The sequence below is a fragment of the Panthera onca genome, chromosome F1 (genome assembly GCF_046562875.1).
Source record: "Panthera onca isolate mPanOnc1 chromosome F1, mPanOnc1 haplotype 2, whole genome shotgun sequence".
NCBI lineage: Eukaryota > Metazoa > Chordata > Mammalia > Carnivora > Felidae > Panthera > Panthera onca.
In genome coordinates, this window is record NC_138355.1 from 66,632,523 (window position 1) to 66,657,057 (window position 24,535).

At 45.1% G+C, this 24,535-nt stretch overlaps 1 protein-coding gene across 5 annotated transcripts in view; it reads right to left on the reverse strand.

Moving 5' to 3' along the window:
- Positions 1 to 583: 583 nt before the first annotated feature.
- LY9 (lymphocyte antigen 9) overlaps positions 584 to 24,535 on the reverse strand; it is a 28,316-nt gene continuing 4,364 nt past the window's right edge. Inside the window, exons 3-10 of one of the 5 annotated variants that reach the window (XR_013553120.2) lie at positions 12,179 to 12,454; positions 11,379 to 11,684; positions 9,731 to 10,000; positions 8,306 to 8,469; positions 7,429 to 7,482; positions 4,894 to 5,147; positions 4,447 to 4,518; positions 584 to 823 (exon numbers count right to left, since the gene is read on the reverse strand). Coding sequence is in view for 4 of the 5 variants with exons in the window: in XM_078440800.2 (XP_078296926.2) it covers positions 755 to 823; positions 4,447 to 4,518; positions 4,894 to 5,147; positions 7,429 to 7,482; positions 8,302 to 8,469; positions 9,731 to 10,000; positions 11,379 to 11,684; positions 12,179 to 12,454 (1,469 nt within the window). In the remaining variant the exon portion in view is untranslated. Of the gene's footprint in view, positions 824 to 4,446; positions 4,519 to 4,893; positions 5,148 to 7,428; positions 7,483 to 8,301; positions 8,470 to 9,730; positions 10,001 to 11,378; positions 11,685 to 12,178; positions 12,455 to 24,535 lie in introns of all 5 variants that reach the window. The other 4 variants (XM_078440800.2, XM_078440801.2, XM_078440802.2 and 1 more) reach the window with 4 other exon arrangements.

Genomic DNA, 24,535 nt, shown 5'->3' on the forward strand with positions numbered 1-24,535 from the left:
AACAGCGAGACCTGAGCAAAGTCGGCCACTTAATCGACTGAGCCACGCAGGTGCCCCTCTGTCCTTCTATTTTATTTTATTTATTATTTTTTTTTTTAATTTTTTTTTTAAGGTTTTATTTATTTTTGAGACAGAGAGAGACAGAGCATGAACGGGGGAGGGGCAGAGAGAGAGGGAGACACAGAATCGGAAGCAGGCTCCAGGCTCTGAGCCATCAGCCCAGAGCCCGACGCGGGGCTCGAACTCACGGACCGCGAGATCGTGACCTGAGCTGAAGTCGGACGCTTAACCGACTGCGCCACCCAGGCGCCCCTGTCCTTCTATTTTAAAAGATACTGCAGTGGACATAATTTTACACAGATGTTCGTCCCCATGAGTGAGAATATCTGTTGGATCCATTTTATCACCTGTTTAGAAGATGGGGTGAAGGTCCAGGGCCCTTTCAACCACATGTGGCCAGCCTTGGCAAAGCTCTAAGGTGGTGCATCTGAACTGAGGGGGGGAAACTGAGCCTGCGTGGAGATGGATGGAGCAGGGGCCTCTCGAAGGCCAGGGACTCCCAGAAGGAGCCTGTGTCTGATCTGTTCATGAGCTTGGGAAGTTACAAGGGTGAAAGGAAGGGCGAGGGTCAAACCCAGGCACCTCTGAGACGCTGAAGACAGTTCCGAAGTGCTCTGTCTGGAAGAGTGCCAGGCCCTACGCAGTCCAGAACCCTCTCTGACCACAGGGAGGGAAGCAGCAGCTGCTTTTCTTTTCAGTCCAAATTTTCATAGGTAGGGGTTTCAGGAGACTCCAGATCATTCTGCTGTGGTGGCACCACCACCTGTGAGCCAAAAGACACACAAGAATATGGTTAATAAAGCCTGGGAGGCCCTGGTTTCCTCACCCCTGTGCCGGTGAGAGAGGGAGGCGAGGCCAGGTCCATGGTGTAGAAGTAGGATCATATGGACTGGCCCAGCAATGGAACAATCCATCGAGCTGACGGCAGGCATTTATGGGGACTCTCCTAAGGGGAAGTTGGCTAGGCTCTCCGTGAGGGAGAGAGAGGACAGTTTAGCGCTGCAGGGTGAGGGGCTACAAAATGACAATAAAAGGCCTCGCTCTCAAGAAGCCATGGTCTAATGAACTCAGCCTCTGCCCCAGCTGGAGAATGTAAAGATGTCAAGCTATTTCGGGTGGCAGAGATTATGGATCAAAGTCATGGCCCAGACCAGTAGGCCTTCGTGGTCCCAGGGTTCTGATGACTCCTTGTCGGAGACTGTTCAGGGAGGGCTCTGAGCAGATGCAGGGAGCAGGGGAGGCGGGGGGCCGGCAATAGCTTGACGGTGGCATAAACCTTCGAGATGTCGTGCCGGGACTTGGGTCCGAAAATAAGTTTGAGAATTTCCTGCCCAAGTGGGCAACTAGAGCCTTAGGGGACCCGGAATCAGGACGGGTCCTCAAAATTCTGAAGGCAAAGGATAAATCCTGTTAAGACCTTGGCTGGGGAAACGCATTGCTTTCCACTTAGGCTGTGGATGAGGGTGGCTGCAGGGGTCTGGAGTCCCTGGGGTGGGACCCACGTACCACTGACCGGACACGTGGCGACTCCAGGCCATTCTGAAACTCAGAGCAGGGACTGACGTCCCTGACTTTAAGATTGACCAGCGTTGGCCCAAACACAGAGGGCCAGGTCAGAGAGAATCCAGCGAAAAGTACAGGTGTGGCCTCAAGGCCATAGGTGACGTCCCTTACTGGCTCAGCATAGGCCACGTTCCCACAAGACAGGACAGGAAGCCAATGCTGGTTGAACTGAGCTACACATCTGCACAAACTTTTACTGAGCAAATTCTGTCCAGTTTTTCAAGTTTATTTGAGAGAGAGAGAGAGAGAGAGAGAGAGAGAGAGAGTACATGCGGGTACCCGAGTGGGGGAGGGGCAGAGAGAGAGAGAGGGAGGGAGAATCCCAAGCAGGTTCTGCACTATCAGCACAGAGCACGATTTGGGGCTCAAACCCACGAACCACGAGATCGTGACCAGAGCTGAAGTCGGATGTTTAACGGACTGAGCCACCCAGGCGCCCCTCTATCCATCTTTTAAGGTCTAATTCAAATTAATTTTTTCGTGGAGCCTTTCCTGTCTACCTCAGTGCAGTGGTATCTTCCGCTTCCAATGTCTGGAAAACGCTTGGGAACTGCCCAACTAATGTAGAGTCTTTTCCTTGCCCCTGCAGGTGACTGAAGCGACTCCACTCCTCCACCAAAAGCCAATAAGACAACAGGTCTTCAAGGTTAAGGATGGTGCCTTAAGCACATCTGAATTCCCAGAGCCCTCAGCCCAGTCCTGGGCAAACAAAAGGTGTTCAATAAATGTCTACTGATTGATTGATTCATCAATCACAAGGAAGTAGCATAACTGAAGAGCTTTGAGGGTTCTTCTTTTTTTAAAGTCTTGTTTTGGGGGTACCTGGGCAGCTCAGTTAGTGGGGCATCCGACTCCTGGTTTTGACTCAGGTCATGATCTCAGGGTCGTGAGATCGAGCCCCGTGTTGGGCTCCACGCTGAGCTTGGAGCCTGCTTGGGGTTCTCTCTCTCCCTCTCTCTGCTCCTCCCCTGCTTGCACGTTCTCTCTCTCTCAAAATAAATAAAATACACGTGAAAAAAAATCTTGTTTGGACATGTTAAAACAAGGAGGAAAACAGGGAGGGAATTCTGGAGATTTGAAAGCAAAAGTATATATGAACCCAATGTTCTCAGGGAAGTGAAAGTGAAGCAGGAAGCTAGATTCAAGCCAAGGTTAATTGTTTAAGATTACTCAGGATTATTTTAAAGCTCCTTGTGGTTTTTAATACTTAAAGTCCAACTACTATCTGTATGACTTTAGGCAAATTTAACTTCTCCGGATCTCGGCTTCGGGATGACAGCACATTTATAGAGCTGTCCTAAGGATCATGCGAGAATATCAATGTTTTGTAAACTGTAAAATTTCGTGTTAAAGTGGGTTATTATTATTATTTAATGGTAAGTTCTACCATTAAGGGATCTTTTAACACCACAATAAAACCAATGTGTTGTAGTTAATGGCACATTCTCCAAAACATCTTGGCATTGGACTCTTGGCTAATTTCTAATTATTTGGGGAAATTGCCATTTTGGTGGATTGAGATGGGTTAGAAATAGATTTAGGAGGCATGTGGGTGGCTTAGTTGGTGAAGCATGAGACTTCAGCTCAGATCATGATCTCACGGTTCGTGAGTTCGAGCCCCACCTTGGGCTCTGTGCTGACAGCTTAGAGCCTGGAGCTGCTTCAGATTCTGTCTCCCTCTCTCTCTATCCCTCTCCTGCTTGCTCTCTCTCTTTCTCTCTCTCTCCTCCTCTCAAAAATAAGTAAACATTAAAAACAACAATAACAACAACAACAACTTGTGAAGCATTTAGCACAATTCCTGGCACAACGTAAGCAATAAAGATTAGCTATAGAAAAAGGAAAAAAAAAAAAGAAATAGATTTAGAAATATACATAGATTATACACTATTTGTGTTTGCAGCCCCTTATGCTAGTTAGTGGTAAGAATAATCAGTATAAAATATTATTAATTCAATTAGAAATGTTCAGCCTTTGGCCAAACAGATATAAATCGGAAACATTTGTGTAAGCAACTCTATTGACCACGGAGTGTGTCTGGGGGTGGACAGTGGGTAGGACTTAAGCTCCTTTGCCATGGGAATCTAGGACTTTCAGTTAAAATGGTCTGCACAAGCCGCTCTGGAAAGCAGTGTGGAGGTTCCTCAGAAAATTAAAAATAGACCTACCCTATGACCCAGCAATAGCACTGCTAGGAATTTATCCAAGGGATACAGGAGTACTGATGCACAGGGGCACTTGTACCCCAATGTTTATAGCAGCACTCTCAACTATAGCCAAATTATGGAAAGAGCCTAAAGGTCCATCAACTGATGAATGGATAAAGAAATTGTGGTTTATATACACAATGGAATACTACGTGGCAATGAGAAAGAATGAAATATGGCCTTTTGTAGCAACGTGGATGGAACTGGAGAGTGTGATGCTAAGTGAAATAAGCCATACAGAGAAAGACAGATACCATATGGTTTCACTCTTATGTGGATCCTGAGAAACTTAACAGGAACCCATGGGGGAGGGGAAGGAAAAAAAAAAAAAAAGAGGTTAGAGTGGGAGAGAGCCAAAGCATAAGAGACTGTTAAAAACTGAGAACTAACTGAGGGTTGATGGGGGGTGGGAGGGAGGGCAGGGTGGGAGGGAGGGCAGGGTGGGGGATGGGTATTGAGGAGGGCACCTGTTGGGATGAGCACTGGGTGTTGTATGGAAACCAATTTGACAATAAATTTCATATATTAAAAAAAAAAATCTAATAAAAAAAAAAAATGGTCTGCACAATAATTCCTTACTTTAAGAGCCTCGGGATACAGAGAAAATTGTTCTCACCTTCTGGGGTGTCTGGATACAGCTGTAGATTGTGGCCAAACCCTCTTTCTGCTGAGGAGCTAGGGTCTTTCCCTGTAACAGATCAACATCAGACTATCTGTACTCACCAGATGAGAGCTTTTCAGGGGGTCACTCTCAGCCCCTAAGGAGAGGGGACACCCCCCCAGGTTCAGATTTCACACAGAGGGCGGTGGCTGTCTTAGTGCGGTGGGTACAGCGCTTCTGGTTGTTTGACATCTCCCTTATTAATGGCCCAAGATTGGGAGCCGAGGACGAGCTCCTTCACTCCAAGGGAGCCCAAGGTTTGGTTAACATGAGCAGAGCCACACTTGTCCGCTCGTGTGCTGCTGGTCCTGGCTCCCCGTGTGGGGGGACTAAGTCATCCAGGATATTGGGTGGTGTTAGAACTGGAGGAGGAGGGAAGGTGTACTGGTCAAAAGGGCTCACCTGCAAGTCGAGGAATACTTGCGCATACACCGTGTTGTCTTGGGCCGTAGGTGCAGGTGCATTCCTCGGCATGACGAGATCGTACTCTGCTGGCCTCTCAGAAGCCGAGTCAGGTCCAGTGTCCTCCTGGCATCTTCCAGCCTTGACCATGTCTGTCGTCTCCTCGGTTGTTGCACTGCTGTCAGAGCTGCTGGCAGAGGGGGGCCTAGACCGTTGCTTGGCAGTCTTGAGAAGAGTGTCCAGCTTTTCATACCCTTGGGAGAGCATGTTGCACAGTGTGTGGCCAGCGGTGAGTGTTGAACACATTGTGCAGGGTCGGTAGGAAGTATGGCCGCCCCCGCCTCTTTCTTGTTTTGTGGAAGGAGCCAAGCTACTCTGACTTCCACCCCGGGTGAGGCCTTAAGAACTGGAGGAGAGGTTGTTCTCCAGTCTTCCCTTAGGGGGTTGCATCCCACTCTCCCTTCCTCCTTCCCTTCAAGCATTCACGTGTGACGACTTAGCAACTCTCGGGGAGCAGAAGTGGCCCCACTGGGCGAGCCACCCTAAGTGCCATGATGGGTACTCTGGGAAAACACAAAGGTCATTATGCCTGCTCTTCTTTATTTTATTTTGTTTTATTTTTTTCTTGAGAGAGAGAGAGAGAGAGAGAGAGAGAGAGGGAATGCACATGGGCATGTGAGTGAGTGGGGGAGAGGCAAAGGGAGAGAGGGGAGGAAGGATCTTAAGCAGGCTCCTTGCCCAACCAGGAGCCCGATGGGGGGCTCCATCTCACAACTGTGAGATCATGAACTGAGCCGAAATCTAGAGTCAGATGCCTAACCAACTGAGCCACCCGGGTGCCCCAGACCTGCTCTTGAAGGAGGAGGGATAGAAAGGAGAAGGAATGGCCAGTTAGGAAACTAGTACGCTATTTTAGGGAAGAAGTAACAAGGAATGGGAATGTCTAGTGATGAGGTCTGGTGAAATAAATTAAGGCACATCCGTAGGATGGAATAAATGGGAGTCAGTCTTCATACACATATGTTAATATTCCTAGGATATTCTGTTAAATTCAAAAAGCAAGTTTCAGAAAAATGTTGCAGATTGCTTCCATATGTGTAATTAAATGAAGGGCACCCACCCACGCACCCACCACACGCACGCACATGCACGCACGCACAAATATATCTGACGCCTGTAAATGCGTTAAGAGGCTCTGAAAGGATTTAGAAATACATCCTAACAATGAAGGCCGCTGGAGAGACTAGGAGATTGGGATTTGGAGGGAGATTTAATTGTATACCATGTGACTATATGAGTTTTCAATTAAAAAAAAAAATCCTATTCAATAAAACACAAAAAAAATGGTGACAGCATGAACCTAGGCAGTGACAGAAGATGGAGAGGCTTTGGAGAGACGGTGGAGAGGCTAAAGAAGCAGACCATGGGAGTGGAGGAAAGGGGCGCTGGGGAGGGCGGAAGGGCAGGGGTGACAGTGGTGTCCCCAGTACTCCCTCACTCCTCCTACTGTGCCCGGGGTGCCCAGGAATGAGGGCACAGGCTGGCGGAGACCAGGGTCTGCCCTGCCAGCTGTGAGGAGGTAGCTGGTGGGAAGCTCCACACTTAGCCTCCGTCCTGTTTCTTGGCCCCTTTCTCTTGGTTATACTTTTCTTCAGAGAAGCCTGCACTGTTGGATTATTTGAGCCCCTGGCCTCCCACCCAGTCCCTCCTCTTAGTACATCTCCATGGGGGGATCTCCTCCGGGAGGGGTTACCAGGGGTTTTTAAGAGCAGGATTTGTTTGAGTGGGTAGAGTTTGGGGATTCCTTAGAACTCCAGAGCTTAGAGTTCAAGGTGGTAATTGAGGACACCAAGGGATGGGAACGGGGGTGGGAAGGTAAGATGCAGGCATCTCAGCTCACCACCCCAACACCTGTCAGGACAGGTGCACCTTCACACACTTTGTGCTGTTGGGGTGTTGCGCTGTATTTCGTTTGAAGCAAGCATGCCTTAGCTTTTTCAGAAATTGGGAAACTGCTTCCTCAGTGATGCTCTTGGGTCATAGGTGTCTAGACAGTCTCACGGGCTTAATTTTCATTGGGTTTTAGTTTGGCTCTTGCCGCGGATTTGCCATTCTATCTGGCCTTTGTGTCTCCATTCTCAGAATGAGGAACATGACTCCGCCCTCATCGGAGGCCACGTTCAAGTGATAATGATCAAAGCCTGAGGAGCTCTAGAGACCCCAGAGGGCAGGCCGCCTCTCCTAGCTTTGGTCACCTTCTCTCTGGAGTCCATCCTCATTGTGGTTTCTGTGCCCCAAACCGCCTTCCTTCTCCAAACCACATTATTTCTCAGACTTTAACAGGTATATGATTCACCTTGTGAAGATGCAGACTAGAGCTCAGTATTCTGGGGCGGTGCCCAAGATTTGCGTTTCTACCAAGCTCCTGGGTGATACTCCTGTCGCTGGTTGGCAGACCACATAGAATAAATAGCCAGGCCTTGGAGCTTCCATCGGGCCCAGGGACCCCATAGCCTGTGTCATTGGTGATATTACCTGGCGCATCCGCTGGGGTTTCAGCTTGGTTGGAGCTGGAGTCTGGGACTGAGTCTGAGAAACGAAGGTAGAGAAGATTTATCAGTAGGGCTGTGAGGAGAGAGGCGTCTGATTTCGTGAGCGTCGAAACAGACGGGGAGAGATTTCTGGGGACACGGCCAAGGAAAAGGCTTTAGGGAGGAGGTGAACCCTGATGTGAGCAGGAACCTACGTGAAAGGGCGACCAGAGTCTAAGGTCATCTTCAGCTGAGAAGAAGGCCCTGGAGCCTCCTGCCATCCCTCGGCCCCATCTGTGGTAGCCCCTCCTCAGATTGGTTTGTTGGCTCTCATCAATTATTCCAGGGATCCTATGTGTTCTAACCAATAGGCTTTTTCTGGGAATTAGTCCATTTCCACTGCAATATGAGATTCCGAGGGAGCTGCCAATCATAATAGCTAATCCCCTTGGCCACGGTGATTGGGCCAAGCCATGGTCACATGACCCGAGGCCAGGCCAATCAGAGATCTTTCAAATGAGAGTTGGAGGGAAACCTCTTTTTTTCTCTTCCCGGTGGCGTATCTCCTAGTAGGTGTGCGTCTGGAGACAGCAATTGCTGTGTTGTGGTACACTCCACCCCACCCGTCAGCTGGGGTCCGTAGGAAAGAACTAAGCTGGCTCGAAGGACAAAGTAGGGGTGAGAGATGGAGAGCTCTGGTCATTTTTGAGTCTCTGGTAACGTTTGTCCCTAAGGCCAGCTCCTTCCCTGCCTTCCCCACAACGAGCACCCCTCCTCCCCATCACTCTGAGAAGAAATGAGGTCTCCGGATAGACGGAGGAGGGGCAGGGGGCGGGGGGAAGGAGTGTGGGGGAGGGGGGATCATGAGAGGACAGACAAGCCTGCAAAGGTCCCAGGATATGGTCTAGGGCAGATGCCATTGATCTCAGAAACCCACGCCGTCCTTTTTGCTTCCACATGCACCACCAGATGGAGATCCCAAAGCACAGAAGAACAAGAGCCGCCAAGGAGAGTCCGATGTAGAGCTTCATGTTTCTCTCCTGCCCTTTGGAGAGGAAATGGATGGTATTAGTATAAATAATGGTAGGGAGGTTGGAACAATCAGTGAACACAGCATAATGACCATCCTACCTGCCTCTTAAAATTTCATGCTATTGCAGAGCATATTCCTTTTCATTCATTCTACAACTATTCATTGAGCAGGTATTGTTCTGGACAAGAAGCTGTAGTCTGTCTGATGACAGACACTGTCTCTAGGTAGAGCCCCTTGCCCGGTGTCGCAGAGAGTTCATCCTGAACAGGATTTGAACGTAGGCTGCCTGATTCTTAAACACCCTTATCCATCACACTACACCGCTCCTTTCTGTCAATGATATAAGGGCAGTTCCAGGCTCAAGACAGAGTCAAAATTCCCACCTAATTGGGCTCTAAATCCATCTGCTAGCCTGACCTAGCCTCGTCACATTCTAGGTAAACCTTCCTTTTTTTCTACTTCCTTCGAGAGCAGAACAGAGCACAGAACTCAGGGTTTCAATCATGCTTTTGTTGTGTGGCCTTGCTCAAGTCCCTTATACTTTCTGAGTCTCGGTTTCTTCATGTAATGGAGAATAATAAGAACATTTGCCACATAAGACCATTGTAAAGCTGACTGTGTTAAAACTCACCAGGACCTAGACTAGTGCCGGGCCTCTAGTAAGAGCCACCAGGGCTTCATTTCTTGCTTCTAGTCTCAAGTATAGTGGCCACGAGCCATGGCAGGAGCCATTGGAATGTGGCCAGGATGACTCTGGAGCTGAATTGCTTATTTTATTTAATTTTTAAAAATTGAAATTGAAGTGTGGCTATTCAGTTTCTTATTGAAAAACCTGATAAGTAGGTTTGGAGCAACTTGGATATGTGAATCTAGCTTCTCAACACTAAGTTTTATGAAATCTGAATACAGATCAAGTACTTCCCATGAAAATTTGGCATCTGAATTGAGATGTGCTGTTACTGTAAAAACGTACCGGATTTCAGAGACTTAGCACAGCATGAAATGTAAATTATCTCAAGGATAATTGCATATTGGCTACATATTGAAATGATGATATTTGGATATAGTGGGTTAAGCAAAAGATATTACTGAAGTTAATGTTACTTGTTGCTTTTTGCTTTATCTAATGTGGCTATTAGAAAATGTAAATTGCGTGTGTGGGTTCCATTATATTTCTATTGGAATGTGCTACTCTAAAGTACTCTCGCCCACACTCCCTCGCTGCACTTCATAAAGAACCACTCAGAATGCAGACTCTTGGATCCAAGGCAACCTGGGCAGATGTCGCCGGGAAGAAATGACTGGAAGCTCTTGCTGACAGGGTTCCTGGTGGTACATGTGAAGTTGGGATGATTTCCATCACTTCTCCAAGAGATATTGAGGTGAGATCCCCCTTGGGACATGACAGTTCCTTTCTGTAGGAAGGTCCATAAGTATGTCACATTGTGTCCACTGTCCTCCACTGAACATGTCAGGCTGACCCTGCAGATGCCATCCTCACTGAGCTCAAGGCTCCCGGTAACTTTTGGCTTCTTCAGCCTCCCTGTGTGAGGAGAAAGACCTCATGTAGAGTCAGGCCCACCCACTGGGCAGTCGCCACATCTTTACTCATTCAGAATATGCTCATGAAATTGTGTGTTGGAACTGCCTTAGGGCTGAGAAAGTGCCTCCAGGAGTCACGGACATTTTGGAGTGCACTTGGCCTTTCCCTTAGCGGCCGTGAAATCTCAGACATATCAGTTCAACTCTTGGATGCTTGGATGCTTGGATGTTAAAGGAGTTAATAAAAAGTAGAAAAACAAAGATACCACATCATTCTATAGAGTACCCTGTGAAGGACGAGCAAGTAAGCACAATATTCCACTTACTTCCACACAAGTAAGCACAACATACCATGTGCTCCAAAGACTCTTCAAGGCTTATGTGTTGAGGTGCCATCGTCTAAGTTTTTTTTTATTCAGGAGATAAAGTGTAGAGAGGTGAGTGCAGCACTGACACAGAGTTAGTGCCCAATAAATGTTAGCAATTTTAACAGAAATGTAAGATGGGCATCAGTTGTTCCCGATGCATTATTATTATTTTTTTTTTTTAATTTTTTTTTCAACGTTTTTTATTTATTTTTGGGACAGAGAGAGACATAGCATGAACGGGGGAGGGGCAGAGAGAGAGGGAGACACAGAATCAGAAACAGGCTCCAGGCTCTGAGCCATCAGCCCAGAGCCTGACGCGGGGCTCGAACTCATGGACCGTGAGATCGTGACCTGGCTGAAGTCGGACGCTTAACCGACTGCGCCACCCAGGCGCCCTGGGATGCATTATTATTTTTACTAAATCTTCTCGCTTAAAAAAAAATTACATTTGAGTCACAGCTGCTATCGGCGTGGACTAGCTGACTCCCAGCATACTTTAGCAGGACCACGGACAGTGACTCTTTTCAGCTACTTAGACATCAACAAACCCAGGCAGGGGATGTGATGACAGGAGAGCCAAGCGGCCCTCGTGGGGGGGGGGGGGGGGGGGGGGGTCAGAGGGTCTTTGGACACTAAAGGCTTTCTCCTCAGTCTTCTCCAATTCCACTCCAGCCAGCTGTTCTCTTATTCAAAAATGATAATATTCTATAAAAAAAACCCCACAAAACGGTAAGCGATGCAGGAAAACAGTGGCGAGTATTGAAAGTTGGGTGGTGGAGACCTAACTGGAAGTCTAGAAGGGGGACATCGGTAGGTGGATTTTGCCCAGCTGCCGGTTAAAAATTTTTCCTCCTGTGAGTTGACTGGTGTGGACCCAACAGTTGTTCAGGTGGCCCGAGGCATTTTGGTAGGAGGAGAGGCTTGAGGGAAGCAGGAGGCAGGGAAAGCAGCAAAGAGGAGAAACATTTCAGGGAAGGCATCTAATGCTTAGCACTCTGCTCAGAAACTCACGGTAGATGAGCAGGGTGAAATGTCTTCTGCTGATGACTCCGGAGGCCTCTGAACACACGTAGGCATAGTAGTGGCCGGCATTCTCCATCTTTAGCTGGCCAATCTTCAGGGAGTAGTCTTGGCCAGAGTTCTTGTCAGGAATCTTGGGCTTCAATTCCTGCTTTTTGGTGATAATAGATGTGTTAAACATCCAGACAATGTTATTCACGTGGCGACTGGCCGAGAGTGTTAGGGGGAGGGTGACTGACTCCCCGAGGATCCCCACCACTGTCTCCCCCGTTGATCCTCCTCTGGAGGCTCCCGGAGCTGCAATCAGAGATGAGACATTGTGACTTTAGTTACTGGCCCTATTAACCCTCAGCCTGCCTGAAGGAGACTGAAGTCCCACGTGCTCTCCTGCCCACACCCCCTTTCCCTTCCTATCATGAGGCATCCCTGCGGAACACTTGTCACAGACAGGTATGCACCTGGCTCTGCCTTTCACATACCCGGTCCTCTCCTGCCCTTCCTGACCTTCTGAGGAGACCCCAGGGGATACCCCCACCCAAGCAAAGAACCAACTGGATCCCTTCATCCAAACTCTCTTCCCTTCCCTTGTTCTACCCTTAGAGTTTCAGTTCCCTGGTAGTTCCTACATGCCCCGTCAGTCTCTCTCAGGCCTCAGATGGTAGAGTATAAGGGGTGTTCAAGCCTATCTTCTTGCTTCCCTATTCCACCCGTGTCCTGCCAGAACCCTGGCAGGGTTCCATAGCTACTCAGACTTTCTGGAATCGCCAGGAGGGCCTAAGTGGAACCTGTACCTGTACAGAACTGCCGGGCATGGATGGGGCCAGAGGTGCTCTGGCTGACTGGGTTCCTGGCTGTGCAGGTGTATGGCAGGTCTGGGTCACACGGCATCCAGTAGATGGTGATGGTGGAGGCCCCATGGGATTCAGAAGCATGGGTGTTCTTCGGGGTCCAGCTGTACAGAACACTTGTCCCTGCCCTCTCCACAGAGCAAGTCAAGGTAATGTTGCAGGAGGCACTATCAGACATGTTCACGGACTTCACGACGACTCGAGGCACCTGCACCTGCTCTGTATGGACAACAGCAATGAGACTACTCACATTCCTTCTGCAGCAGGACAAGGCTGAGAGAAGAAGGTGATGATGACAGGAGAGCTAGGCAGAGAAGGAAGAAGTCAGCATCCTTCAAGGGGAAGTTTTCAGGCTAGACTGCCTCTTTTCTGCATTTCCGTAGATCCTCGATAGGTGTTATTTCCATGACGCAACATGACTGATTACTCCTCTCCCCATCAGTATCTGAACTACTTGAGGACAGGGCCAATGCCTGTGCCTGGACGTCTAACACAGGCTCGGCCCATGAAAGTCACTCTTGAATGTTTGGTGAATAAATGGATAAATAAGTCAGCCCCAAACACTGTGGAGTAGGGAGCTCTGCCTCTAGATTCTTGAGTTCCTTTTGTCTTTTGATCTGAATTTATGACCCATTGTGTTTCCAGAGCTTCTTCCTAGTCCTTTCCTTCCCTTTTGTTCCATTTCCCCTATCCACTGTGTGTGTGTGTGTGTGTGTGTGTGTGTACAGGTGTGTGTTTAAGTTTGCTTTTTTGGGGAATTAGTAATACATAAAATTGAAAAGATACACAAAAGAGTATATAATTTAAAAAGCAAGCTATCTTGTCCCAGACACCTATTTCCTCTCCCCAGGAATTATTCCGAGGCATTTCTTGTTGATCTTTCTAGAAATATCCTAGGTATAGATGCATACATGATAGCATACTATATATACTGTTCTGAACCCTTTAAAAACCTAACAACATATTGGATTTCTGGGGAAGATGGCAGAGTAAGAGGACCCCAAGCTCACTTTGTCCCATGGATACAACCAGGCAGCACCCACATCAACGTAAATAACCCAGAAAACGACCTGAAGACTAGCAGAACAAACTCTCCACAGCTAAATGTATAGAAGAGGTCACATCAAAGAGGGTGGGGAGGGCAGAGATGCAGTTGGGAGCTAAATGGACACACAGGACTGTCCAAGGGAGGGAAGGTGCAAGAGGGGACAGAAACAGACTCTCATACAGGGAAGATGAGTCCTCATAACATTTAGTTTTGAACAACAGTGGGGCCTAATTTCATGAGTTCTTACAATCAGTGGGGCTTAACACCTGGAACTTAAACATTATTTTTTAATGTCTAATTTTGAGAAAGAGAGAGACAGAGCATGAGTGGGGGAGGGGCAGAGAGAGAGGAAGACATAGAATCTGAAGCAGGCTCCAGGCTCCGAGCTGTCAGCACAGAGCCTGACTTGGGGCTCAAACCCACGAGCTGTGAGATCATGACCTGAGTGGAGGTCAGATGCTCAACTGACAGCCACCCAGGTGCCCTAACACCTGAAACTTTAAAAGTCAGTGGGCTCAGCTCTGGGAGGGGGAGAGGAAACTGAGTACCTGCCCTTAAAAAGGCAGCACCACAAATGGCTCTGGAGATACAACATAGAAGCAGCAGTTTGAAACCCCTGTAATATATGGGAAAGACATTTGTTTACTAATCTCAGAGTGTGTGCTGTAGGGGCAGAGATTGTTGAGAGCTTCTCCAGGAACAAGGGAGCTGGTGGAAATCATATCCCTCCCTGGCCTGCCAGCCCAGACACATGGACACCTGTGGGAACCAGTGTAGGGCCAACACTTAATACCTAACTTGCTAGCCGCACACTCCACCCCTGCATTCTCCCATAGATATGCCCTCTCCAGTTATGCCTCTGTTCTAGGTCCCCTCCCACGGCAGACCTGAACAAACCTTGCTAACACCAGACATCCTGTCCTCCACACTAATCCCCCCTCCTCCGGCCCCACCGCTTTTGCAAATCTGTCCCCTCCAACCCAGCCTGCCTGGTTCCCATTGGCTACAGGTCCCCTTCTGCAACCAACCAGCGCAAACCTTGATAATGCTGCCAAGCCTGCTCCTGCTTTCTCTTGTGGCCCTGCCCCCTCCAATGCACTCTTGGATGGAGCCCATCCAAAGTGAGGCCACAAGCCTGGCAGTGTGCAAGCAGTGCCAGCAGGGGCCAGCAATAGGCCGGGGACAGACATCTGGTCTGACTACAGGCCCTGCCCACCAATGAAAGCTTTTCCCAAAACAAAACAAGGAAAGCACCCTGTAGTTCATTGCTACTGCATCTCTGGCAAATGCTTGGTCTGAATTGACTCAAGGCCAGGGCCCCAGATTGGCCCACTAACAACGCAAGGACCAAACCCTGCCCACAACAGGAAAGGACAGCCATTGCAGATGACTGGACTGAAGGCAAAAGTGGCTCAGCCACAACAGCAGGGCATACACAACACACATAGGAGACACCCCTGAAGCTCCAAGTTCTGGTGAACAAGGGACACTGCACTGCAGGGCACTCTAGGTCCTCTTCTTCATAAAGCCACTACTTTTTTCAAATGTTTATTTATATTTTATATACAGAGAGACAGAGCACAAGCAGGGGAGGGGCAGGGAGAGAGGGAGACAGAATCTGAAGCAGTCTCCAGGCTCTGAGCTGTCAGCACAGAGCCTGACATGGGGCTTGAACTCATGAGCTGTAAGATCATGACCTGAGCTGAAGCTGGATGCTTAACTGACTGAGCCACCCAGGCACCCCAAGCCACTACTTTGAAGAGCAGGAGATGAAACTGACTTTCCTACCACATATAAACAGATACAGAGAGTTAGATAAAATGAGGAAACAGAAGACTATGTCCCAAATGAGAGAACAAGACAAAATCATGGAAACAGAAATAAAAGAAATGGAGATAAGTAGTATGTCTGATAAAGAATTTAGAGTAATGGTCATAAAGATACTCACTGGACTTGAGAAGAGTGGAGGACCTCAGTGGAGTGGAAGACCTCTCTTTAAAAAAGAGATAGAAAACAAAAAGAACCACGCAGAGAAGAAGAACTCAACAACTAAAATTAAAAATATACAGATGGAATAAAAAGACCAGGGAAAGCAGAACAGATCAGTGACATGGAAGACAGAGTAATGGAAAACAATCAAGCTGAACAGAGGAAAAAAATAATTAGAAAAAAAGAAAATAGACCGGGAGCTCAGCAACACCATCAAGTGTAATAATAGCATTACAAGGATCCCAGAAGGAGAAGAGAATTTGAAGAAATAATAGTAAAAACTTGCTGAATCTGATTTCTGAAACAGAAAGCCAGATCCAGGAGACACAGAGAGCCCCCCAAAATCTCCCAAGGACGTCCACACCAAACACATAGGAATTAAAATGGCAAAAAGTAGTGATAAGAGAATAATTTAAGAACATCAAGAGAAAAGAAAACAGTTACATGCAAGGGAGAATCCCATAAGGCTATGAGCTAATTTTTCAGTAGAAACTTTGCAGGACAAAAGGGAGTGGCATGATATATTCAAAGTGCTGAAAGGAAAAAACCTGCAACCAAGAATACTCTATCAGGCAAAGCTATTATTCAGAATAGAAGGAGACACAAGGAGTTTCCCAGACAAATGTTAAGGGAATCCATGACTACTAAACCAGCCCCGCAAGAAATGTTAAAGGGGACTCTTTGAATGGAAAGGAAAGATCATAAGTAGGAGTGAGAAAAGTAGGAAGCACAAAAGCAATAAAAATAAATTTATCTATAGAGATCAAAGGATTCACAAAATAAAAAGATGTAAAGTATGGCACCGTATACCTAACATGTGGGAGGGAGATGAGTAAAGAATAGGTTCAAATTTAAATGACCATTAAATTAATATAGGCTGCTATATGAAACAGATGTTATATATAGACCTAATGGTAACCACAAATCAAAAATCAGTGATAGATATGCAAAGAAATAAACAGAAAAGAATCCAAGTATATCACTAAGAAAGCCAACAAATGGTGAGAGAAGAGAGCCAGAGAAGAAAGAGAACTACAAAAACAACCATAAAACAAACAACAAAATGGCAACAAGTACCTACCTGTCAATAACTATTTTGAATGTAAGTGGACTGAAAGCTCCAGTCAAAAGACATAGCATGGCAGAATGGATAAAAAAAGCAAGATCTATTTATATGCTGCCTATGAGAGACTCATTTCAAACCTAAAGACCCATGCAGATTAAAAGTGAAGTGATGGAAAATCATTGATTATGTGAATGGACATGAAAAAAAAAAAAAAAAGCTGGCAAAGCAATAATTGACATGATTGACAAAATGGCCTTTAAGACAAAGAGTGTGACAAGAGAAAAAGGACACTATGTAATCGTAAAGGGTACAATCCAATGAGAATATATAACAATTGTAAATATTTATGAACCCAACATAGAAGTACCCAAATACATAAAGCAGCTAGTAACAAACATAAAGAAAAGGAAGTAATTGATAGTAATACAATACTAGCAGGGGCCTTTAACACCCCACTTACATCAATGGATAGATCATCCAAACAGAAAATCAACAAGGAAACAAGTGGCTTTGAATGACATATTGGAACAGATGGGTCTAATAGATATATTCACAACATTTCATCCTAAAACAGCAGAATACACATTCTTTTCACGTGCTCATCAGCATTCTCCACAATAGGTCACATACTTGGCCACCAAACCAGTCTCAACAAACTTAAAAAAATCAAAGTCATATCTGCATCTTTTCTGACCACAACTCTATGAAACTAGAAATGAATCACAAGAAAAAGTTTGGAAAAGATACAAACACATGGAGGTTAAATAACATGCTATTAAACAATGAATGAGTCAACCAAGAAATCAGAGGAAATAAAAAAAAATACACGTAGAAAATGAAAATGAAAACACAACAGTCCAAAATCTTTGGGATGCAGCAAAAGTTGTTCTAAGAAGGAAGTTTATAGCAATATAGGCCTACATCAAGAAGCAAGAAAAATCTGACATAAACAACTTAATTTTACACCTAAAGGAGCTACAAAAGAAGAACAAACAAAACCCCAAACTAGTCGAAGGAACGAAATAATCAAGATGAGAGCAGAAATAAATGAAATCAAAACTTCAAAACAGACAAACAAACAATAGAACAGATCAATGAAACCAGGAGCTGTTTCTTTGAAAAGATCAACAAAATTGATAGGCCTTTAGCTAGACTCAGACAGAGAGAGAGAGAGAGAGAGAAAACTCAAGTAAACAAAATCTGAAATGAAAGAGGATAAATAACTGACACACAAAAGTACAAAGGATTATAAGAGAATATTATGAAAAATTATATGTCAATAAATTGCACAATCTAGAAGAAATGGATAAATGCCTAGAAAATATAACCTCCCAAAACTGAATCAGGAAGAAATAGAAAATTTGAACAGACTGATTACCATCAATGAAATTGAATCAATAATCAAAAAACTCCCAAAACAAAAAATCCGGGACTTGACATCTTCATAGATGAATTCTACCAAACATTTAAAGAAGAGTTAATGCCTATTATTCTCAAACCATTCCAAAAAATAAGAGAGGAAGGAAACTTCTAAATTCATTCTATGAGGCTAGCATTACCCTGATTCCAAACCAGATAAAGACACTACCAGAGAGAGAGAGAGAGAGAGAGAGAGAGAACTACAGGTCAATATTTCTGATGGACATAGATACAAAAATCCTCAACAAAAAAATTAGCAAACCAAATCCAACAATACATTAAAAAAAGTCACTCACCATGATCAAGTGGGATTTATTCCTGGAATGCAAGGGTGGTTCAATATTCACAAATCAAATGACATGATACATCCCATAAACACAGAAAGGATAAAAAGCATCTGATCATTTCAATAGATACAAAAAAAGCATTTGACAAAGAACAACATCCATTCATGATAAAAATCCTCAACAAGGTAGGTTTAGAGGGAACACACCTCAACAAAATAAAGCCCATATATAAAAAATCCCACAGCTAACGTTATACTTAATAGTGAAAAACTGAGAGCTTTTCCGCTAAGGTCAGGAACAAGAAAGGATGTCTACTCTCACCACTTTTATTCAAACTAGTACTGTATGTCCTAGCCATAGTAATTAGACAACAAAAAGAAATAAAATGTATCTGAATTGGTAACAAAAAAGTAAGACTTGCACTATTTGCAGATGACATGATACTATGTATAGAAAACCCTAAAGATTCCACCAAAAAAAAAAAAAAAGCCACTAGAACGGATAAATGAATTCAGTAAGGTTGCAGGGTACAAAATCAATATACAGAAGTCTATCACATTTCTGTACACTAATAATGAAGCAGCAGAAAGAGAAATTAAGAAAACAATCTCATTTACAATTGCACCAAAATTAATAAAATACTCAGGAATAAACTTTACCAAGGAGGTGAAAGATCTGTACTCTGAAAACAGTGATGAAAGAAACTGAAGAAGACACAAATAAATGGAAAGATATTCCATGCTCATGGATTGGAAGAACAAATATTACTGAATTTCCAGGTTAGTCAAAGCAATATACAGATTTAATGCAACCCCTGCCAAAATACCAACAGCATTTTTCACAGAACTAGAACAAACAATGCTAAAATTTGTATGGAATCACACAAGAACCTGAATAGCCAAAGCAATCTTGAAAAAGAAGAACAAATTTGGAAGTATCATGATATGAGATTTCAAGATATACTACAAAACTTTAGTAATCAAAGCAGTATGGCAGTGGCACAGAAATGGACACCTAGATGCATGGAACAGAATAGAGAGCCCAGAAATAAACCCATGATTATATATCAATTAATCTTCGACAAAGGAGGCAAGAATATTCAATGGGAAAAAGACAATCTCTTCAATAAATAGTGTTGGGAAAACTGAACAGCTACATACAAAAGAAAGAAACTGAGCCACCTGCTTACACCATATACAAATGTAAACTCAAAACGGATTAAGGACCTAAATGTGACACTTAAAGTCATAAAGATCCTAGAAGAGAGCACAGGTAGTGATTTCTCTAACATTGGCCATACCAACATTTTTGTAGTTCTGTTTCCTGAGGCAAGGGCAACAAAAGCAAAAAGCAACTATTGGGACTACATCAAAATAAAAAGCTTCTGCAATCAAAAGAAACAATCAACGAAACGAAAAGACAACCTATTGAACGGGAGAAGATATTTGCAAATGATGTATTCCATAAAGGATTAGTGTCCAAAATATATAAAGAACTTATACAACTAAACACCCAAAAAAACAAATAACCCAATTAAAAAATGGACAGAAGACATGAACAGACATTTCTCCAAAGAAGATATCCAGATGTCAACAGACACATGAAAAGATGTTTGGGGCGTCTCGGTGGCTCAGCTGTTTAAGCGACCGACTCTTGATTTTGACTCTCGTGATCTTATGGCTCTGCTGAGCATGCAGAAACCCATGTTTGGGATTCTCTCTCTTCCTCCTCTTCCCCTCCCCAGCTCATTCTCTCTTTCTCTATCTCTCTCTCTCTCTGTCTTTCTGTCTCAGAATAAATAAAAAAAAAAGAAGAAAAGTTGGTCGTCATCACTCATCATCAGGGAAATGCAACTCAAAACTACAATGAGACATCATATCATACTTGTCAGAATAGCTAAAACAAAAAAACACAAGAAACAACAAGTGTTGGTAAGGATGTGGAGAAAAAGGAACCTTGTGCACTGTTGGTGGGAATGCAAACTTGTGCAGCCACTGCAGAAAACAGTATGCAGGTTCCTCAGAAAATTAAAAATAGAACTAACATATGATCCAGTAATTCCACAACTGGGTATTTACCCAAAGAATATGAAAACACTAATTCAAAAAGATATATGCACCTCTACGTTTGTTGCAGCATTATCTACAGTAGCCAAATTATGGAAACAGCCCAAGTGTCTATCGGTCGATGAATGGATAAAGAAGATGTGGTATAGATAAGTGAATATTATTCAGCCATAAGAACAAATGCAATCTTGCCATTTGTAACAACAGATGGCTCTAGAGAGTATTTAGCTAAGTGAAATAAGTCAGTCAGAGAAAAACAAATACTATATGATCTCACTCATGTGTGGAAATTAAGAAACAGAATGAACAAGGAAAAAAAGACCAACCCCCCCCCCCAAAAAAAAAAAAAGATGCTTAACTACAGAGAACACAATGATGGCTGGCCAGAGGGGAGGTGGGTAGGCGATGGATGAACTAAGTGAAGGGGATTAAGAGTACACTTATGATGAGGGTGTCTGGGTGGCTCAGTCGGTTGATCATCTGACTGGCTCAGGTCATGATCGCACGGTTTGTGAGTTCGAGCCCACATCAGGCTCACCGCTCTCAGTGCCGAGCCCCCTTCAGAACCTCTGACCCCCTTTCTCCCGTCCATTCTTCCACTCGTGTGTGCTCTCTCTCTCAAAAATAAGTAAATAAACGAACATTTAAAAAAGACTACACATGTGATGAGCACTGGGTGCGGTATGAAGTGTTGAATCACTGCTGAATCACTGAAACTAATATAACAGTGGATGCTAACTATGCTGGAATTAAAAAAAAATTAACACTATATCTTGGGAATTGTATGTCGGTGCACATCGATTCATTATAGAATCGATCATTGATTCAACAGAGTTGATTCAGTCTATTTCTATTCGCAGCATAGAATTCCATTTCTTTAACATATGCGGAGCCCTCTACAAATCAATTTTTAAAAACCTACCCGATAGAAAAATGGTGTCATAGGCTGAATTGTGTCTTCCCAAAGTTCAGATGTTAAAGCCCTGACTCCAAGTACCTAAGAATATGTTTTTATATGGATATAGGACTGTGTTTGGAGAGAGAAGTCATTACATTAAAATGAGGTCATTAGAATGGTCCCTAACCCAATACGACTGGTGTCCTTACACGAAGAGGGGGCACCTGAGTGGCTCAGTCACTTAAGCATCTGACTTCGGCTCAGGTCACCATCTCGCGTTCCGTGAGTTCGAGCCCCGTGTCGGGCTCTGTGCTGACGGCTCAGAGCCTGGAGCCTGCTTCGGATTCTGTGTCCCCCTCTCTCCCTGCCCCTCCCCCGCTCTCTCTCTGTCTCTCTCTCTCTCTCTCTCAGAAATAAAATAAAAACATTAACACATTTTTAAGAAGAGGAGACCGGGACACAGACAGCACGGACAGAATGACAACCGTGTGAGAACCCAGAGAGAGAAGGTGGCTATTCGCAAGCCAAAGGGAGAGGCTTTGGAGGAAACCCAACCTGCCGACATCTTGACTGGTCTCCAGAGCTGCGAGAAAGTAAACTTCTGTCGTTAAGGTTACTGTCTGTGGTACTCGGTTATGGCAGCCTTAGCAAACCAGTATGGATTTTGGTACCAGACATGGGTTGCTGCTGTAACAAACACCGAAAACTGTGGAAGTGGCTTTGGACTCGGCTAATGGATACAGGTCTAGAGGGTTTTGAAGCGTGTGTTAGGAAAAGCCTAGACTGTCCTCAAGAGACTGCAGAAATATGGATGTTAAAGTTGGTTCTGGTAAGGGCTCAGAAAGAAGAGAGGAGAGCTGAAGAGGAAGCTTCTGTTATCCTAGAGTCACACAGGGTATTATCATGAGCAGAATATTGGTAGAAATATGAACCCTACAGGTGTTTCTGGCGAGGTATGAGATGTAACTGAGGAACATGTTATTGGACACTAGAGGAAGTGACCCACTCGTCACAGAGTGGTGAAGAATTGAGAAAAATTGCGTTGCAGTGTTTTGTGGAAAGTAGCAGATTCAGGGGTGCCTGGGTGGCTCTGTTGGTTGAGCGTCCAACTCTTGATTTCAGCTCGGGTCACGATGTCATGATTTGTGGGTTTGAGCCCTGGGTCGGGCTCTGCGTTGACGGTGCAGAGCCTGCTTGGGATTCTCTCTCTCCCTTTCTCTCTCTCTGCCCCTCCCCTGCTCACACATGCACACTCTCTCTCTCTCTCTCAAAAGAAATAAACTTAAAAAAAAATTTAAGAAACAAACTTTAAAAAAAGAAAGCAGCACATTTAAATGATAAATTTGAGTATTTCGCTAAAGAGATCTCTAAGCAAAGTATTGAGGGCACTATGTGGTTTTTCTTTTCTGCTTGTCGTACAATTTTAGAGGAGGGCCATAAATTGAAGAAGGAAGTGTTGAGAAAGAAGGAACCAGAACTTGCAGATTTAGAAAATTCTCAGCCTATAAGGTGTGGCTAGACGACATTTGCTGAAGAGATTACGGTGTGACTCATGGATTTAGTCAACTCTATCAGCAGAAGTGTTTCCAGCCTGGACTGAAGGGACAGAGGTGGGACAAAATTAAGAAACGCTGTCACACTTGTGGGATTCTACAGGATGGGCCAATAGAGCTTCTCAGTTGAGATCATGCCTTATCCTTCGAGAAGAGGGAAGAATATGCCCAAGAGCAGTTCAGGGGTGGATAGGGCTGCCACTGCCTTTGCCCCCCCTGGCCTAGAGGGCCCAGGCCCAGGGGCAGTCGGTGGGGCGATTTCCTCCTTGGTTCCAGGGGTCAGGGATGCTGCCCAGGGCCAAGGAGTGGGGGGCGGCCACCCAGGGGGCCCAGAGGATAGAGCATAGGGCCAAATAAGATTGTTCTTAAAGGTTAAAATTTAATGGGATTTGACCTGCTAGATCGCAGACTTCCTTGGGATCCATGGCCGCTCTCTTCTTTTCTATTGCTCCCTTTTGGAATATGAATGTCTATCCTATGCCTATCCCACCATCCTAGTATGGAGACAGATAACTTGTCTGGTTTTCCAGTTTCACAGCCAGGGGGGGAATTTTGCCTCAAGACAAATTACATCTCGAGTCTCACCCATAATGCTTTAGATGATATCTAGATAAGCTTTTGGACTTAGAATTGATAGTGGGGTGTCTGCTGAGATGGAATGAATGTATTTCGCACATGAGAAGGAAGTGAGTTTTGGGGGGCCAGAGGGCAGACTGTTATGAACTGAATCGTGTCCCTTCAAAATTCATATGTTGAAGCCCTGATCCCCGGTACCCCAGAATGTGACTCGATTCGGAGACAGAGCCTTTCAAGAGATAATTAAGGGGGGGCGCCTGGGTGGCTCAGTCAGTTGGGTGTCCTACCCTTCATTTCTGCTCGGGTCATGATCTGATGGTTTGTGGGACTGAGCTCTGCCCTGACAGTGCGGAGCCTGCTTGGGATTTCCTCTCTCCCCTCTCTCTTCCTCTCTCTGCCCCTCCCCCACCCATCTAGCGGGCGCTCTCTCTCAAAATACATAAACAGACTTAAAAAAAATATAAAGAGGGAATTAAGTTGAAATTAGGAACCAAGGAACAGACTCTCAGCCCTACAGGGCAAATTGCTGGTCACCAGAAGGGAGGCGTGGTGGGGGGAATGGGTGAAACAGGCGAAGGGGACAAAGGGAACAGGTGACACTCATATTGGTGAGCACTGAGTAACGTACAGAAGTGTTGAATCACTGTATTGTACCCTGAAACTAATATAACACTGTATGTTAACTATACTGAAATTAAAACAAAAAACCTAAAAATAAAGAATGACTTACATGGATTATACATTAACCAGTAAACGATTTATTTGAAAGAACACTTTTTAGCTTCTCTTTTCTTTTTAAAATTTTTTTTAACGTTTATTTATTTTTGAGACAGAGAGAGACAGAGCATGAATGGGGGAGGGGCAGAGAGAGAGGGAGACACAGAATCTGAAACAGGCTCCAGGCTCTGAGCCGTCAGCCCAGAGCCCGACACGGGGCTCGAACTCACGGACCATGAGATCGTGACCTGGGCGGAAGTCGGACGTCTAACCGACTGAGCCACCCAGGTGCCCCTAGCTTCTCTTTTCTTGGTAGGACCGTGTGAGGACGTGTCGAGAGGGTAGTTAATGGCAAGCCTGGAAGCCAGGCCGCAGGAGAAACCCAACCTGCTGATATCTTGAGTTTGAACTTCAAGCCTCCAGAACCGTGAGAAAATAAGTTTCCGTTGTTTAAACCACCCCGTCTGTGGTATTTGGTTAATGTCAGCCCTAGCAAGCTAGTATAGATGGGTAAAGGGTATTATAACAGGGTTACAGAAAAGAGAATATAAACGGCTTTTAAACCCATTTTGTCTGTGTTTTCACTCTGACGTCTATATTTATGGAACCGGATGAAAGTGACCAACAAGATAGTCCTATCTGTCCTCGAGGGATAAACTGCTGGAGAGAGAAAAAAAAAAT